General features: G+C 40.7%; 1 protein-coding gene across 1 annotated transcript in view; it reads left to right on the top strand.

Moving 5' to 3' along the window:
• Nucleotides 1-17,748, top strand: part of DOCK1 (dedicator of cytokinesis 1) — a 696,032-nt gene that overhangs the window by 196,628 nt on the left and 481,656 nt on the right. Inside the window, exon 14 of the mRNA XM_082266717.1 lies at nt 16,303-16,427. Coding sequence (XP_082122843.1) covers nt 16,303-16,427 — 125 coding nt within the window. The remainder of the gene's footprint in view (nt 1-16,302; nt 16,428-17,748) is intronic.

The following is a 17,748-nucleotide window of genomic DNA, read 5'->3' on the forward strand; positions in this document are numbered from 1 at the left end:
GTTTTTTCCAAATAGTGCCACAGGCAACACTAATCATTGTGTTCTGCTGGCAGGAAAGGCTCCCCGTCAGTAGAACACAATAATACTGTGGGAGGCATTCCCCCATCAGCATTGACCTGTGATGGAAGGGAAGACAATTGCATAATCTATGTCCTGATTAAGTCTTAGGTTATCACTGTGATGGGAGGCCTTGCTGACTAATGAAGTGGCATCCTTCAGGGGATGAATCATTGAAGCTGGTTGTGTTTCATATAAAAGAATAGATCTTTACAAGTGTGCAAGCACATGAAGGTGTCTGCTTTGGCAAGTAACTGGTACAGGCGGTCCCCGGGTTACAAACATCTGACTTACAAATGACTACTACTTAAAAATGGAGAGCGACAACAAGAAGTGAAAGGAAATCTAGCCCTAGGAAGGGAAATTCACTCCTGTAAGAGTTATCATGGGAAAAAGGTTTCTCCACTGAAGCTTTATCACCCATCCTTGTTTACACAATAACCAAAAATTTTCAAAATACAATTGTCATAGGGACAGAAAGTGAGGTGAAATCTTCTGAACGGGGGCACAGACAGCAAAACAAATGATACAGGGGTGCTAACCCTTCCCTATGCCATCCAAAAAACTTAAATTATTTATTTGGCTGGAGCTAAACTTAAAAAATTTACTTGTCCCGACTTAAAAACAAATTTGACTTAAGAACAAACCTACAGTCCCTATCTTGTTTGTAACCCAGGGACTGCCTGTAGTTTGTGGTTTGGTCAGGTAAAAAGACAGGTTTGCTCTACATTTTCCTTTATGCCTTCCTGAAGTCCATTTAATGAAAATTCTGTGTAACAGCTAAACTATCCTTACTTGATATGTTTAATTTTTTTATGTAACTCCATAAACACATTGTGTGTGTGTGTGTGTGTGTGTGTGTGTGTGTGTATATATATATATATATATATATATATATATATATTTCAAAAGTATGGTGAGCAGCACAACCGCAATGGTTCGTTGAAGTCGTGTGCAAAGCAATCAAGCCATCCCACAGGCTGTATATATAAGAGAAAAAGTCCACAGGGATTGCTGCACAAATATTCTTTCTTTATTAGAAAAACATTCAAAAGTACATACCAGTACAATATCAGAGTATTTCGATAGTAACGTTTTGGACTCCAAAGTTAACGTCCTTCCTCATACAGAAATACATCTAATGGGCCATACACACTATAAGATTTTCTGAAGACTTTTTCCTTTAGACTTACCAAAACCATATAATATGAGGTCAAACCTAAACACTTTCAATTTGTATGCAATCTGGCAGGCCCTTGCACTACATAGAAAAGGTAAATATGAAGGAAAAAGTCTTCAGAAAATCTTGTAGTGTGTATGGCCCTTAAATCTCTATACAAATACAAAGGCTTATATATGCTCAAACATCAATTAAGAATCCACAAGTCATCAGTCATTAGTTAATTCACACAGGTGTCTCCAGTTGATCATCAGGAGGACTGAGATAAGGTTACAAAGCACGGATTCTTCCCTATGTATAATTAGTCATATCCAGTATATTCTGTCATAATAGTAAAGGAATGGAAAAATATTTATCAATAAAAGAGACTCCACAAAAGCATGTATTTCAATCAATGAAATAACACAATTAATCATATATTGCAGTATTGGATATAGCTGTCACTGTTGAAGGTGTAAGACACATATATCAGACCAAAAGGTCCATTTATAAAGATACTATTTATAAAAATAAATAAAAGTCGAATTCAGAATTTAACCCCTTCGGTTGTAAAGTGTCTAAAAAATGGATCCACTGGACTTCACGTTTCCTAAGTTGTAGTTCACGATTTCCTCCCCTTATTTCTCTAGGTATGTTATCAATAACCATAAATCTCAATTGGTACACTGAGTGTCCTTTTTCCAAAAAATGTCTCGCTAGTGGTAACTGAATTAGTTTGTCCTTTATTGAGTATTTATGTCGGGCAATGCGGTCTTGACTTAACTTTTTTGGTGGTTTCACCAACATAATATAAGCCACAAGGGCATTTGATGATATATATAACATATGAAGACTGACATGTAAAATGATCCTTGATTTTTATATCATATCCCTTGTGTGGATGTGTAAAGTTTTTTCCTTTTTATCATTGAATTGCATTGAATGCAACTCGGGCATGGATAAGAGCCTGTATTTTTTGGTCCTAAAAATGTTACAATAGGACTAGGATCAACATACTGGTCAGTCTTCACTAACCTGTCACGTAAGGTTCTGCCTTTTCTGTATGATGGTAGTGGGGGTGCATGAAATTCCGGAACATTAGGATAATTTTCTCCCAATATAGACCAGTGTTTCTTAACAATTTTCTGTATTTCGGTGGAGAATGGGTGAAATTGTGACACAAAGTGGATCCTCCTTTTGAAAACTTTGTGAGTTTGCAAATGTCATGACTTGTTTCTGTTCTTTATTATTTATCTCAGAAGGATATCCCCTTTCTGTCAGTTTCTCACCCACCTCTTTCAATCTGATTGCACAAGTCTGTGGGTTAGTTACTATTCTTTTAACTCGTGTAAATTGGCTTCTAGGGATAGATTTAAAAACACCAACTGGATGAAAACTATTGTAATGCAGAAGTTTATTTTTATCTGTTGGCTTAGTGTATAAATCACTAATAATACGTGTGTCATCCAAGGTTAACATTGTATCCAAAAATGGAATCTTTTCAGAGCTGTATGTCATACTAAATTCTAATCCAGGTATCAAATGGTTAATATAGTCATTGAACAGCGATAAGGAACCAATGTCGCCACCCCACACTGCAAATACATCATCCACAAATCTGAACCAGCACTTGCAGTGCTTCATAAATTGTATATTATCATAAATGAAGGAAGTTTCCACCATATCCATGAATGCATTAGCGTATGGGGGTGCGACATTAGAACCCATCGATGCCCCTCTGAGTTGCATAAAGTTCTGTTCTTTAAACAAAAAGAAATTTTCTTCCAATACCACCTTCAACAGATCCAACAAAAACAAAACCTGATCACTATTGTATAAACCCGAGTGTTTTAACAAACGGTAACATGCCTCAATCCCCAATTCATGTGGAATGATAGTATATAAACTACCTACATTCCATGTTACTAGGAGGGAGTCTGGCACGACATTAACCCCACGTATCTTAAACAAAATATCACTAGTATCCCGGATATATGATCTAGTCTTCATAATTAATGGTGTTAAACATCTATCCAAATATTTTGCCAGGGGTGTTGTGACAGACTCCATCCCAGAAACAATGGGACGTCCGGGTGGATTCAAAAGATCTTTGTGAATTTTCGGCAATATATATATTACCAGAGTAACTGGATTTTCATTAACCAAATAGTTTTGTGTGTCGTTATCAATAATACCTGCTCGAACAGCTGATGCTAAGATCTTTTTTATTCTAGATTGTACACGGAAAACAGGACTGATGTCTAATTGTTTTATAGTAGGTTTCCCTATTTGATAACGGTCTCCTTATCTCAGCCTCATATTTATATATATATATATATATATATATATATATATATATATATATATATATATATATATATATATATATATATATATATATATATACATCAGTTCCTATCAGAGAAGGAGCTTCCAGTCTAAATGCCCTATATATCCAGTGCAGGTCTAGGGAAAACCCATGCAAAACCAAGTGACCACAAACTTAATTCGGGATCAGTCATGGGAATACCCGCCACTGTGGTGCCCAGTGCAGAACTGCCTTTTGTTTTTGGGTGCAGCCATATTCCACAAGGTTTCTGAGCCTGTAGAGAATATACCCCATCACAGACAACATCCTATCTTATTGGTTCAGAATGACAAGCTATGTATTTCCTGCCTTATAAGCAATTACAGACTTTTCCTCAGCTTAATATAGATTTTGTGAATTGTAACTTGGGATGTACAGGTATCCATTCTTTCAATTTAAGACTGAAAAGATCTTTTCTTCATACAACTCTTAACATTGTTGCATGTGTAAAATACATATACTGCATGCATTTCCAGGCAGTTGCAACAATCCTGATCACTGAAAGAACAAATCATGTCTGCTGCCCATAACAAAACAATTATTTTCTGGGGCTAGAATTAGGAAGCAAGCATTGGAGATGTTGCGGTGGGCATTAATAATACGCTTACTTCTCCTATTGTTTGGCAATGAGCAGTATATTGATTTGTAGGATGAAATTAGGTTTGCAACAATTTAGTCTAAAAGAGTGTCACTTGTGAGTTGTGATGGTGAGTTAGAGTTCCCCTTAGGAACTAGGTTGGCAGGCGTGATACCCAGGGTCTATGAAATGCTAACTGACACCAAAAGTATAAATATTATAAAACTGAAAAATTTAAGACAAATTATTTTTGATGCTAGTCATTAAACCAGTCTTGTAGCTTAGATGTGCTGTGTACATCAAAAAATCTTCACTCATGTATGTAGCATGCCCTATCCCTGTACCCCTGCCTCCACTATTGGTTAACCCTTGGTTAGCCCTAATTAAGCCCCCCCCCCCGACTATTTTTTAATTGCTGCTTATTTTAACAGTTTTTTTATTAAAGTAGTTGTGAACATACAATGATATAGACCACATGTGTCAAACGCAAGGCCCGTGGGCCAAATCCGGCCCTCCAGGCCATTTCATGTGGTTCTCACGCCTCTCCTGCAGCTGGAGGAGAATTCCAGCCCTCCTTTCGTCCTCTAGACCCTGCACTTTCTGCTTTCCTGCAACGCCCCAGCTTCCTCCCAGCAGCAGCACAAGGTTAGGGGGGTGTACTGTGATGTACGGGAGGATGGGGGAACTCTTGACTTCTGATGGTGGGGGCTCGTGACATCTGATGTAAGAGGGGGTGGGGTGCTCTGGACATCTAGTCTTTCAGATTCAACCGGCCCTTTGAGGGCAATAATAATGCTGATGCGGCCCAAGAAGAAACTGACTTTGACACCCCTGATATAGACACTTTTTAATATTTATAACCATGCATGCACCATAACTACTTTTGCTTAGCTGCTTAGCTTCAGAAATGGTTAAAAAGTTCTGTCATGTAACCATGCATTCCTTCTTTCTAATACTTGGGGGGGGGGGGGGGCAGCTTAGTTACAGGACACTGTGTGACTGTATGCCATGGTCTGTTCAGGCTGTGTTTGAGCAGGGGACATGTTCAGGCAGGCTGTGATCAGGAGATGTGTGCCAAAGGCAGGCTGTGACTACTTGGGGGCCATGGTGGCTGAACAAACTACCCAATACAGGCATGCTGTGTGTCTGTACCTCCTTAATTTCCAGCCAAAGGATGAAAACTGACCACACAAGCACAGATCATCTTATGTGCTTTGTGTGGTCAGTTTAGAACAAGGAAGAAAGGGGACTGTCGGGATTAATCAGGTACTTCAGATGGAAGAATTACATGAAAATGATGGAAACTATGATTTATTAAATACACATATGTGAACACTCAGAGAAAAATTATTTAGGAGAACATATACTTTATTTTTTGTTACATTAAAAAATAAAATCATAGAAAAAAAGTTGTCTAATTTGTAAATATCTTTGTAATGATTTGTGCCGGAATTGTAGTTTTAACTTGATAGTAAACTGGAAACATTTTTATAGAATAAAATTTATATTTATCTACAGTCACACTATTTTTTTTTAAACATTAATCAAAAGAAGAAGAAAGTAACCTATTTCTGGCTGTAGATTGTGTAGAATTTTTTTAAAGTAATATTGCTGCAGTATAAACAGGCCCTTGAAAAAAATTGCTCTGGTCCATAAAGCAAATGCAGTTGCGAAGGCTAAAGGTATTTCCCCAGAAGCTACTCCTCATACCCAGCGTCCTGGCATCCTGCTCATGTCATAACTGTGGCCTGCGTGGGCTGTGATCTACTTCTACCTCCTGTCCTATCCAGCCTCATATATCCACTATGCGCGAACACTTCTCACTCATACACTTAATGGTAAATCTTATAATTAGTATAGTTTAGTCTATTGTCTATTTTAGAGCTGTGTGCACCCCAAACACATTAAAATGTTAGCGGTACCACTTCAGGAAGGAATGCAGAGTCATTCAGTACATTGTTGACACAAATAGGGACTGAAGTTCTGGCTGATTACTAATAGGGTGCCTGGACTCTATGATGATGATCATCATCAGATGCTGCTGCAGCTGGCTATTATAACAGGAAGTAGCAAGTGCACACAACCTAAATTGAGGTTTGTGTTTTTTTTTTTTTGTCTCAACTGCAATTCCTTAATTTTATTGAAAGTTTTTTAAACTGTTTCAGAACTTCAGACTTTTTTTTTTTTTTATTATTTAAGGAAAGTTGGGCGATGTATAGTTTCACACAAAAGTTTTAGAATTGTATTTTATGATGGTCGATTGAATTAATTTCCTTTTTCGGAGAATATGTAGCCTAGAAGCAGAGTGTGTTGCTTCGTGCTGGCCTGGTTTTCTACTTGGTAGGTTTATAAGCCATGAAAGCTCACTGATGTTCTGCTATTAATTATGCATGAGCATCACTACAGCAATAGAACATCCTGACTGTTACATTAAACTCTAGCAAGGCTTGGGGTTTTCTATCTGGAGGCTTTCTTTTCATCACTTGCTCTTAAAGGAAATTAAGTACAATGCAAGTTGCTGCTTGATATCGTCTCTTCAGAGATTCCACCATCAGGTCTGTGTGGAAATGTGTTAATAACTTTCTATCGTGGACTTGTGCAGTTCTCAAATACAGCGTATGCAGCCTGTTTTCTAATGGAATGTGCTCATAACCAAAATTGCCTTCAGAATTGAGTAGATAAGTGTGCTAGACTTCTTAAGACCTAAGCTGCTGGGTAATACAAGTTAAAGTTTTCTTACACCTGGGAATTTATCATTTTTTAAGTGTCATTCTGTGGAAAAATATATATTTCTTTATCGTACATCAGGGGACACAGAGCAGGTAATAAGGACTATCTGGGTTATACGCCACCTATAGGTGAAGGGACACTGGCAACCAATAGACAGTCCTCCCCATATAATCCCTCCCATACAGGAAGAACCTCAGTTTTTTTCGCCAGTGTCTTAAAGGTGATGGTCATGGCTATTAAAGCTCTTTAATCCTAAGAACAATGTCCCAGTTAAGGGGCGTTTTGTTTGTATCCATTCGGATGGCTAAGAGCTAAAAAGGATGGTACCTGAGTCTCGGCCAAGAAGATTAAAGGTTTTGCATGTAATGTGACCCATCTGGTCACTGGACCCTGATTATTTATCCCAGGGAGTTTTGCCCGCAGGGTATTGACCCCATTATAAAGGGGGACCCGGTCCTTGAAGGTCCAATGTCTGACAAGCCTGCCGTGATGGGTGAAGTTTGGGTCCTTTAAGGATCCTGCGGCGGGACTGTTAAGTTTTTTTTTTTCCTTCTCTTTTTTTGAAAAAAAGATTGCAGGGAAGATTTGCATTTTTCTCTCCAGTTGCTACAGCATCGTGTTTGGCCACTAGATATCACTAGTCTGTGTACCGGCCTTTGTCTAAAGGGGTTTTTCGGTCAGCTTGGCTACATCTAGCTTTTTGGCTATACGCAGGTGTCTTACAAGGAGGAGGTGTACCTCCTCCGGCCGCGCACGCGCACAGTGATCATGCACGCATCTGATGTCACGAGCGTGCACCTGGCGCCGGCTCAGTTAAATCATGTGGAGCTACTGGCTGGAACTGTATGCTGGTACTACTGGCCAGAACTTGTTGGGGAACACAGAGCAGGTTAAGACTGAGGGTACCTGAGTCTATGGAGTCTTAGACATGGCTGCAAATACCACTGGAGAAGGTTAGTGTTCTGTGATAACTGCGCATGCTGGATCACAGAGTCTGTCTGCCTTATTGTGCAAGAGGTTTTTTCTCTCTTTCTGGGTCTTACTTATTTTAAGCAATGTCATCCAGAAAAAGAAGTGGATGGGGCGCAGCAGGGAAGGGAACATCTGTTCCACCATCAGGATTAGAAAATCCTTGCCCTGCTCCTGCTGTACTATCTTCCCCTGAGAGACCTGAAGCAACTGGCCAATCAGAGTCATTACACTTGTCAGGTATTGTTGCTATCTCCAATGCCTCTATCCACCTATGTCACTAAGGATGACTTGGCATCTGCCTTGGCTAGCCTTGAAGGTAAAATAGCTGGGATAATTGCTTCTGTTTCACAGGGGGGAAGAAAATGGGATAGATCCCCCTCTCCTGTGCCCGGGCTCAGCAGGGATCCACAAGAGCTCTCAGGGTCTTGCGGGAACCCCTGGTTAACAACCAGAATGGGTAGAAGATGTAGAGGAGGTAGCAGTTGATGGTTTGGAAGAGGCTCAGGCTGAGGATTCCTCTTCAGAGGGTTCAGACTCAGAGGAACCATTTTCAGCATCTCACCCTCAGTGGTTACGGATTCAGTCCCTCACCGAAATGGTCCGGACTGGTTTTAAATTGCCTCCTCTGGACAGCTGGTGTATGCAGATTGGGATCACCCTGACAGGTTGTTCATGCTTTCAAAGAGATTCTCCTTGCTTTATCTTATGGAGGAGAAATTCAAGCGGAAGTGGTGTATGCCTTCGGTAGACACTGTTATCTCTTCCATGAATAGGAATTTAACCTGTCCAGTTGATAATCCCTAGGTTTTTGAGGACCCAGCAGATAGAAAGCTGGAATCCTTACTTAAAGCTTCCTTTGCCGTCGCGGGCTCTGCTGTTCAATCAGCTAAAGGGTCTATAGGGGTTTGTCAATCCTTAAAGGATTGTTTTAAAAGGGTGACTAGAAGTCTGTCTATTCAGGGGGAATCTTCTGAAGAATTGGCGAAGTTTCCTCTCGCTTTGTGTTTTGCGGTAGATGCCCTTAAGGATTCTATCCAACAGATGTCCCGAGTTTCCCTTCTTTCTGTTCATATGCCCAGAGTACTGGTCAGCAGAATTACCTTGTAAGAAATTGCTGACAGCTTTTACTTTCCATGGGGAACTTCTGGATGGGGAGGATCTGGATAAATACATCCAGATGATTTCAGGTGGAACATCTGTAGGTACAGGGTGAGATTGTGGAGGTTCCAACCAATGAAAGGTTCATGGGTTTTTACTCGATTTTTCTTTACAGTGGCAAAACCAAATGGCGAGGTAAAACCCTTTCTAGATCTCAAGGCTGTGAACCAGTATCTGACTGGTCTTTTCGCAAGGAATCAATCCACTATGGGGTAGTCTCTCTATGAAGAGGAGATTTTCTGGCCACTATAGATATCAAGGATGCATACCTCCATGTAACAATTTTCAGGCTCCATCAGCGTTTTCTGCATTTTGCAGTAGGGCAGTCCCATTTTCAGTTTGTGGCTCTGCCGTTCTGTCTGGCCACAGCTTCCCCGGTGTTGGCTCTTCTAAGGTCTCAGGGCATCTCAGTAATGGGATACCTAGACGACCTTCTGATCCAAGAATCATTCAGGACCAGGTCTAAAACTGGATGTTTCCCTGACCATCAAATTCTTAGATCTGGGTTGGATTGTAAACTTAGAAAAGTCTTGAGGCCAATTCAGATTCTGGAATATTTGAGTCTTATTCTCAGTATTGCTCAGACAAAGATTTTCCTGCCATCAAAAAAGATTCTGGCTCTAAAAGGTCTGGTGCAGTTGGTAAAAGAGAAAAAGTTTCCCTCTATATGGCTGTGCATGGGACTGCTAGGCAAGATGGTGTCCTCATTAGAAGCAGTCCCTTATGCCTTAACCTAAGCAAGGGAACATCTTTTCTGCCTGTGACCTAGAAGGTAGTAACCACAGACGCCAGCCTTGTGGGCTGGGAAGCAGTCCTGGAGAGAATTTCTATCCAAGTAAGGTGGTCTCAGGTAGAAAAGGTTTTACCCATCAACATCTGGGCAGCCCGTTTGGCGTTGGTTTTTTTGGCGACAAGACTGCGGGGTTGTCTTGTCATTATTCAGTCAAACAACACTACTCTGGTGGCTTATAGCAACCATCAGGGGGGAACCAGAAGCCAATCAGTGCAGAAGGAGGTAAACCACATTCTGTTTTGGGCAGAGAGTCATGTTCCATGTCTGTCAGCAGTTTTCCTCCCGGGGGTGGACAATTAGCAGGCCGACTTTTTAAGTAGCCAGCAGTTGTTTCTAGGGGAGTGGTCCTTGCATCCCGAGGTCTTTTAGCTGATCTCCCAGCGTTGGGGTACTCCCGACATAGATCTATTGGTGTCCAGGTTCAACTGCAAGATTTCAGATTTGTTTCCAGAACCAGGGATCCGATTGCGATCGGAATGGATGCCTTTGTTTTGGTTCAGCCTGATCTGTGTTCCCTCCGGTCCAGCTTTTGCCACGTCTGTTAAGCAGAATTCAAGAATACTTGGAAATCGTGAAATTAGCAGTAGGGGAGCCATGGTTGCTTCCATGTCGTCCAGACCTGCTCTCCCAAGGTCCCATATTCCACCCTACTTCAGTCGCTGAATTTGACGGTTTGGCTATTGAGACCAGAATCTTAAGAGATCATGAAGCTTCTGGTTCGGCTCTGGCTATGTTGAATAATGCCAGAAAACCTGTCTCTAGGAGAATCTATTATAGGGTCTGGAGATCCTGCAATTCTTGGTGTGAATCCGATAAATGGCATCCTCGTAAGTATGTCATTGGAAGAATTATTTATTTTCTTCAAATAGGAGTGGACTTAAAGCTGGCATTAGGAACTATTAAGGGGCAGATCTCCGCCTTGTCTATTTTCTTTCAGAAACCATTAGCAACGCACTCCTTGGTGTGGGTTTTATTTAGCAAGGTGTGGTCCGCACGGTTCCACCAGTCAAGCCACCCCTATGTCCTTGGGATTTAAATCTTGTGCTCTCTGTGCTACAGGCAAACCTTTGAGCCTGTCCCGCATATTCCCTTGGTTCTCTTGTTAAGGAAATTGGTCTTTTTGGTTGCCATAACCATGGCAAGAAGGGTGTTGGAACTCTTTCCTGCAAAGAGCCATTTTTGGTTTGGTCCTTCATCAGGACAGAGTGGTCTTATGCCCTCATCCAGCCTTTTTCCCTAAGGTAGTTTCCCGTTTTCATATAAACCAAGATATTGTTCTACCTTCCTTTTTTCCAAGTCTTCAGACTACTGAGGAGAAATTGTTGCATTCTCTTGATGTAGTATGAGCAGTTAAAGTCTATTTGAAAATATCAGCACTAATTAATTGTACTGATGCTTTCTTTATCCTGCCAGAAGGGCCTAAGAAAGGCCAAGCAGCAACTAGTTCCACTATTTCCAAGTGGATTCATTAAGTCATTGTTCAGGCATATGGCCTAAAGGGTAAATTTCCACCCTTTAGGTTAAAAGCTCACTCTACCAGGAGGGTAAGTGCTTCATGGGCAGTGCATCATCCGGTGTCTATGGATCAGATTTGCAAAGCTGCTACCTGGTCTTAGTTGATACATTCACAAAATGTTACCAAGTGGGTGTAAGAGCCCGAGATGGGGCACAATTTGAAATTAACATGCTTCAGGCAGCAGTATAAGCTCTTTTTTTGCCCATGGGCAATTTTGGGGTCTCCTCTCCTCAAGGGCATTGCTTTAGGACATCCCAGATAGTCATTATTACCTGCTCTGTGTCCCGTGATGTACGATAAAGAAAATAGGATTTTTCCTTCAACTTACCTGTAAAATCCTTTTACTGGAGTACATCACGGGACACAGAGGTCCCTCCCCTCTTTTCTTGGATCTTCATCGCTTGCTTCAAAAACTGAGGATCTTCTTGTGTGGTACTGGTTATATGGGAGGAACTTTCTGTCTATTGGTTGCCAGTGTCCATTCACTTCTAGGCGGTGTATAATGCAGATAGTCATTATTACCTGCTCTGTGTCCTGTGATGTACTCCAAGAAAAGGATTTTACAGGTAAGTTGAAGGAAAAATCCTATTTTTACTTTGTATTGATTACAATGTACCCATATGTGATTGTTGGCCTGATTAAATTCTTAAAATTGACACGTGTTGAAGTGGTCACCCTTCACCTCCATCTTGTGCATGCATATGTAAGCCAGTGAGGAAATGCTGGTAGGCATTCCTAAACTATCTTGACAACATTAAAGTGAAGTTTCCAGTGAACACCATTAACATTTATGTGATAATCAAGTCCTGGTATTCTACTTGACAACACATATAGAGTGCCTGATATAGTTGGAATCATTCTAGGATGTTCATGTAAATGTACCTTTAACCCATTTGCTGCAAGGTCTGTACAGCCTACAGATCTACAGCACTGCTTTCAGCTGGCCAGGTTCATATGCCGTACGGACCTGCATTTCCTCCTCTGCTGTAAGCTCATGGTCACTTCAGTGACCATAAACTTATATCAGAACCGTTCAGCAGGCTCTGCTGATCAAAACAATAGATCTGATTATTGGGTAAAAAGCCCCTGATCAGAGCTATTAACTTTAAATATGACCCCTCCCCCCACCCCCTGCCACTCCTTTTCTTCCTCTCTCCAGCTGCTACCTCCCTTCCAGTTCACTGTCTCTAGTTGCTAAAATGCCTCCCCCCTCCCCTCGCCCTATCAGCTTTAAATTAGCGATCCACTGTGGCTCTCTAATTCAGCGTTCCTTCTCTGCCTCTCCTGCCAGCAATTGCATGGGAGCCATAGCCTAAATGGATAATCCATGCCGCTATGCCACCCCCCCCCCCACACACACTTTTTCATTGCTCCCTACGATCTCTGATGGCTGCCTCATGCCACACTGCTGGCTGGCTTTCCCTCCCACTGGCTGCAGCTGGTGCCCAGGAGAGTGGTTTGATAAACTTTTGCGCAGATATTGCATGGCCCTAAAAATCAGTAGAAACTTTTTATTCTACTGGACATGTGCTTTCAAAAAACATATGGTTTGGGGGGTGGGGAAATGTCTTTTACAAACTCTTAAAGCTGTAAGTGAAAAATTAAAACCTCAAGGCTTTTAGATAAACTTTTGTGTATGTTTAGATTTTCACCATTTTGCAAAAAGTTACAAATATTTGTTATTAACTCAATACAGGTTTAGCTTTTATATTTAAAAGGAATTTAGCAGGGGTTTTGTAAAATTTGCAGTATTTTTATCTACTAATAATGGTTTAGTGCATTTTCAGCTAAAATATTTTTTGATTTGCGCAAACATTGCAGGGCCTTAAAAATCATTAGCACCTTTTACTTCAACGGGTTAAGTGCTTTCAGAAAATATATGGTTTGGGGGGTCTTTTACAAATTCTGAAAGCTGTAAGTGAAAATTGAAAACCTTCAGATTTTTTTGAAAAATCTGGATATTTACATTTTTCTGTACGTTTGATTTTTTTGATGATGATATGAAACTAGAAGGTTTATGGTTTTGGCTAGTATGTGGTGCTAGACTTTAATAAAGCCTGAATACAGAAGGGTTGGAGGCTCATGCTGGGTGTAGTACTGGAATACTGGATTATTCTTGGGTTTTAAATGTGGTTATTAGACCCAGGTGTGGTGATGTTACTAGGGAGCAAGTGAGGTCAGTGACCAAGATAAATAGAAAGTGATTCTGTATGCTTTAGGATGGAAACTGTGTGGTGTAGACTGAGAATAATCTTTCTTGAGTGATGTGTTTAAAGCAGTAGGTGGCTGAAATGTATGTATACTGTATTTTTGTCATGGCTGTGCAGAGCTTTTAGCTGGAATGAGTTACTGCAATCGTAGAAACATTGTATGCCTCAGACAACGGTTTGTTACAAAACTGCTGTCTCTTTATGTAATCCCACACAATGAACATCTTCTCCTCTTCCTTTTTTTTTTTTTCAAATAAATAATTAAGTGTTTTTTTATGTCCAATAGGTGCAAAAAAAAAAAAAAAATAATAATCCTGAGCTTTAAGTTCCTATGCTTTGTCTATGCTGCACTTAAGAAGTTAGAGTCAGAAGTTTTTTAATTCCAATGCCTTCTATGCATTAAGATAAAAAAAAAAACCTTCTGTGTGCAGCAGCCCCATTTGGCCCCCCTAACACTTATCAGGGGTCCCTTTCTGTCCAGCGATGTCCACGAGTGTCTCAGCCGTCCGAGATTCTCCCTCCTGATTGGCTGAGACACAGCAGCAGCGCCATTTGGCCACCGCTGCAGTCAATCAAAGTCAGCTAGCCAATCAGGAGAGAGAGAGTGGGCAGGGCTGGGTCAGGGCTCTGTGTCTGAATTAATGGACACAGGGAGCTGTGACTCGGCTTGGGTGCCCCCGTAGCAAGCTGCTTGCTGTGGGGGCACTAAACAGGAGGGAGGGCCCAGGATCACAGAAGAGGGGCCCGAGAAGAGGAGGATCCAGGCTGCTTTGTGCAAGTGCACTGCAACAGAGCAGGTAAGTTTAACATGTTTGTTATTTTATTAGGAAAAAAAACGAGACTTCGCAAGCAGTGTTATCGGCCCTACCCGAAGAACCTCTGTGGGCTACAGAACACTTCTCGTTAATTGTTATGGAGGAGAGGGGTAGATGTTTGGTTACACACTTAATGTTCTAGGGAGACAACACTGCTCTTCTGTAGATACAGTGAGTAAGTGTTACTGGCAGGATCATTAGGTGAAAAAAATAAATAAAAACCTTGAAAATGCAGCTGCCACATCTAAGGACTGGTAACTTGCACTTTATTGCATTTTTGTTCTTGGGTTAGACACACTTTAAATGTTAGGCCTCCTCTTTTTTGAGACTTGTCCAGACCTGTCATAAAAGCCAGAAAAAAAAAGTTGAAACTAAATATTGGTCAAAGGAACTGCATAATTGTAGCTCACTTTTTTAAATGGTGGTGTAAAATTTACTTTATCTTCAGATTATTCTTAATTGTGGAGGTGAAAGCATATCTGTGGAGGTTTTGTAAAAATCATTATTTCTCTTTCGTTCATCGATGGACACAGCACTCCATAAATTATAACTAGTGGGTTATATTGCCTCCTCCAGGAGTAGGACTAGGCAGAACAAAAAAACATGGGCCATCCTCAGCTTGTATATAAACCCCCCTCTCTGCTCTAGGTAATCCATTTTAATCTGTCTAGTCAGGAGTAAGGACGTTGGCTCCCAGCTGGGATCTCTGGTCCTAGTAATTTTCTTCTTCCTTACATCTTTTTTTTTTTGTTTAGCTCTGGGTTATTTTCCCCACCCCTTATTTTCCTTTTGGCACTGCTTTTAGATGTCCCACTAGTTATGATTTATGGAGTGCTGTGTCCATCCATGAACGAAAGAGAAAATGGGATTTTTGTACTTACCGTAAAATCCATTTCTTTGAGTTCAACGGACACAGCACTCACCCCTCTATGGAGTTCTGATACTTCTAATACTGCTTGCTACTAAACCGATTACCTAGAGCAGAGAGGGGGGTTATATACCAGCTGAGGACGGCCCATGGGCGTAGCCAGGTGTTTTGTTCTGCCTAGTCCTACTCCTGGAGGAGGCAATATAACCCAGTAGTTATGATATATGGAGCGCTGTGTCCTTCAAACTCAGAGAAATCGATTTTACGTTAAGTACACAAATCCCATTTTCTGCATCCTTTGTTCCCTTAAGCAGATAGCCAATAATTAAAATCCTATATAATCTTGTTGATGTAATTTTAGAAGCTAATTTCCATCTTCTGAAAAGTTATTTCAAATGTTATTTTCCAATAATACCTGTCATAAAGGTCCTTGTTTAGGCGCTTCCTGTTACAGGGTGACAGCAATCTGTCTCTTTTTTTCCAAGTGTGCTACTGCATTGTACCCCCCACCACATGCACTTTCAGTGAAGACTATATCCAGCTGCGCCTATGCTCATAGCACAGAAATCCCATGCTAAGAAATGAAGAACAGTAATCGCTGGAGTGCATGTAAACATAAGGTGGCTGCAGGAGATCAGAAGCCCTTAGATACAGTAGAGACGTAAAAACACAATTTTCTAAAAGAAAAAGACATGGCAATTATTTAATGCACAGTGCTTTTAAAAACTAAATGAACTAAATGCTATCCATTTGGATACGTGTTTTCATGTACTTTAAGCCCGGTATCCAGGCCTTGTGATATGGGACTTTTATTACAACTGCGATGAAGTGCATAAGGCTTATTTATTTTATATGCCAGGTAAGGTGTTGTGTTTTTTGCTTTTTCTTTTTTTTTGTTTTTAGGACTATAAACTTGGAAATTTTATTGGGGGAACCTACAAACCAGAGTAAACATGAAAGTGTGTCAAGCAATGATAATCTTTTCTCATACGTTGTAGGCATTTTTACGACAAGCTTTATTGCGGTGTTTATTTGCAGACAGGTACATTACTAACTTATAATTTGGTCATACTTTGCAGGCGATGTACGCAATGATATATATGTCACACTGCTCCAGGGGGACTTTGACAGAGGCAACAAAACTGCGGCCAAAAATGTGGAAGTCACAGTATCTGTGTTTGATGAAGATGGGAAAAGGTTGGAGGTAATGTATCTCAGTTGCCAACATTTCTGGCATATGCCTTTTGGAACTTTATTTAATACAGGTTTTTATATGGCAACACCTTTTGTATGTGCAGCAACACCGCTGATCTCTGCAAGGTCTATTGGACCTAGTAAAGACATATGACCTGTCTGTGCATGCACAAACCCCCTCACATGTGCGGACATGTGACGCGTTTCATCCAGGTCCCCAAACCTGGCAGAGACCTCCTGCTTGCTGTGCATGCACAGGGTGTTGTGCGCATTTACAGACGTGCTGTGGTTGCAGGTCCAATTTTCTATTACTTAGAAGGGGAAAGCTGAGGTAGGCAGCATTTTTTAAATATATTTTGATATTTTGTGCTACATGAATAGGATTGTATAACAAATATAAAGTAGGCGTTATCCCAGTTTGGCTGCAAAAGTGGAAATATGCGTATATTCCTTACCATGCTACGGCCCTGCTCTGTTGTTCCGGAAGGGTGTACATGGACGTCCTCCCTGAAGCGCGCCACTTGCGTGCCCCCTGGGGCGGGCATCCAAAGGACACTGCCGATCACAGATTGTAGTAAAGGGGCCAATCCCAGCTGCCCTTTACCACATGATCTGCTGTGTCCAATCACAGCTGATTACAGCGTAAACAGACTTGTAGGTTATCAGCAGTACTTTCCTTACGAGCTGTCACAGCGCGAGGAGAGGAGAGCAGTTAACGGCCAATCCCAACAAGGGACATAATCAGGGCACTGATCATTAGTGCCCGGATTATTAGTGCAACTAATCAGTGCACATCAGTAAAGGAGAAAAAATTACTTATATGCAAAATTTTATAATCGAAATTTAAAAAAAAAAAGTGTGTTTTTTTTTTTTTTTTTTCCAAAATTTTTGGTCTATTTAGGTTTGTTTAGCAAAAAAGTAAAAAAAAAAAAAACAGTGGCAAATAAATATTACCAAAAGAAAGCTCTATTTGGGTAAAAACAAAAAATAAAAATTTCATATCGGACCAATGTTGCATGACCATGCAATTGTCATTCAAAGTGTAAAAGCGCCAAAAGCTGAAAATTGGCCTGAGTAGGAAGGGGGTATAAGTGGCCAGTAACCACTTGTCCTTCAGAAGATTTACCCCCCTTCATGACAAAACCATTTTTTTGCGATGCAGCACTGCGTTAATTTAACTGACAATTGCGTGGACATGTGGCGCTGTACCCAAACAAAATGTATGTCCATTTTTATCACACATATAGAGCTTTCTTTTGGTGGCATTTGATCACCACTGCGTTTTTTTTTTTTTTTTTGCCATAATTTATTAACTATTTGTTACTTTCTGC

This window comes from Pelophylax lessonae, assembly GCF_965119305.1.
Source record: "Pelophylax lessonae genome assembly, chromosome: 9".
NCBI lineage: Eukaryota > Metazoa > Chordata > Amphibia > Anura > Ranidae > Pelophylax > Pelophylax lessonae.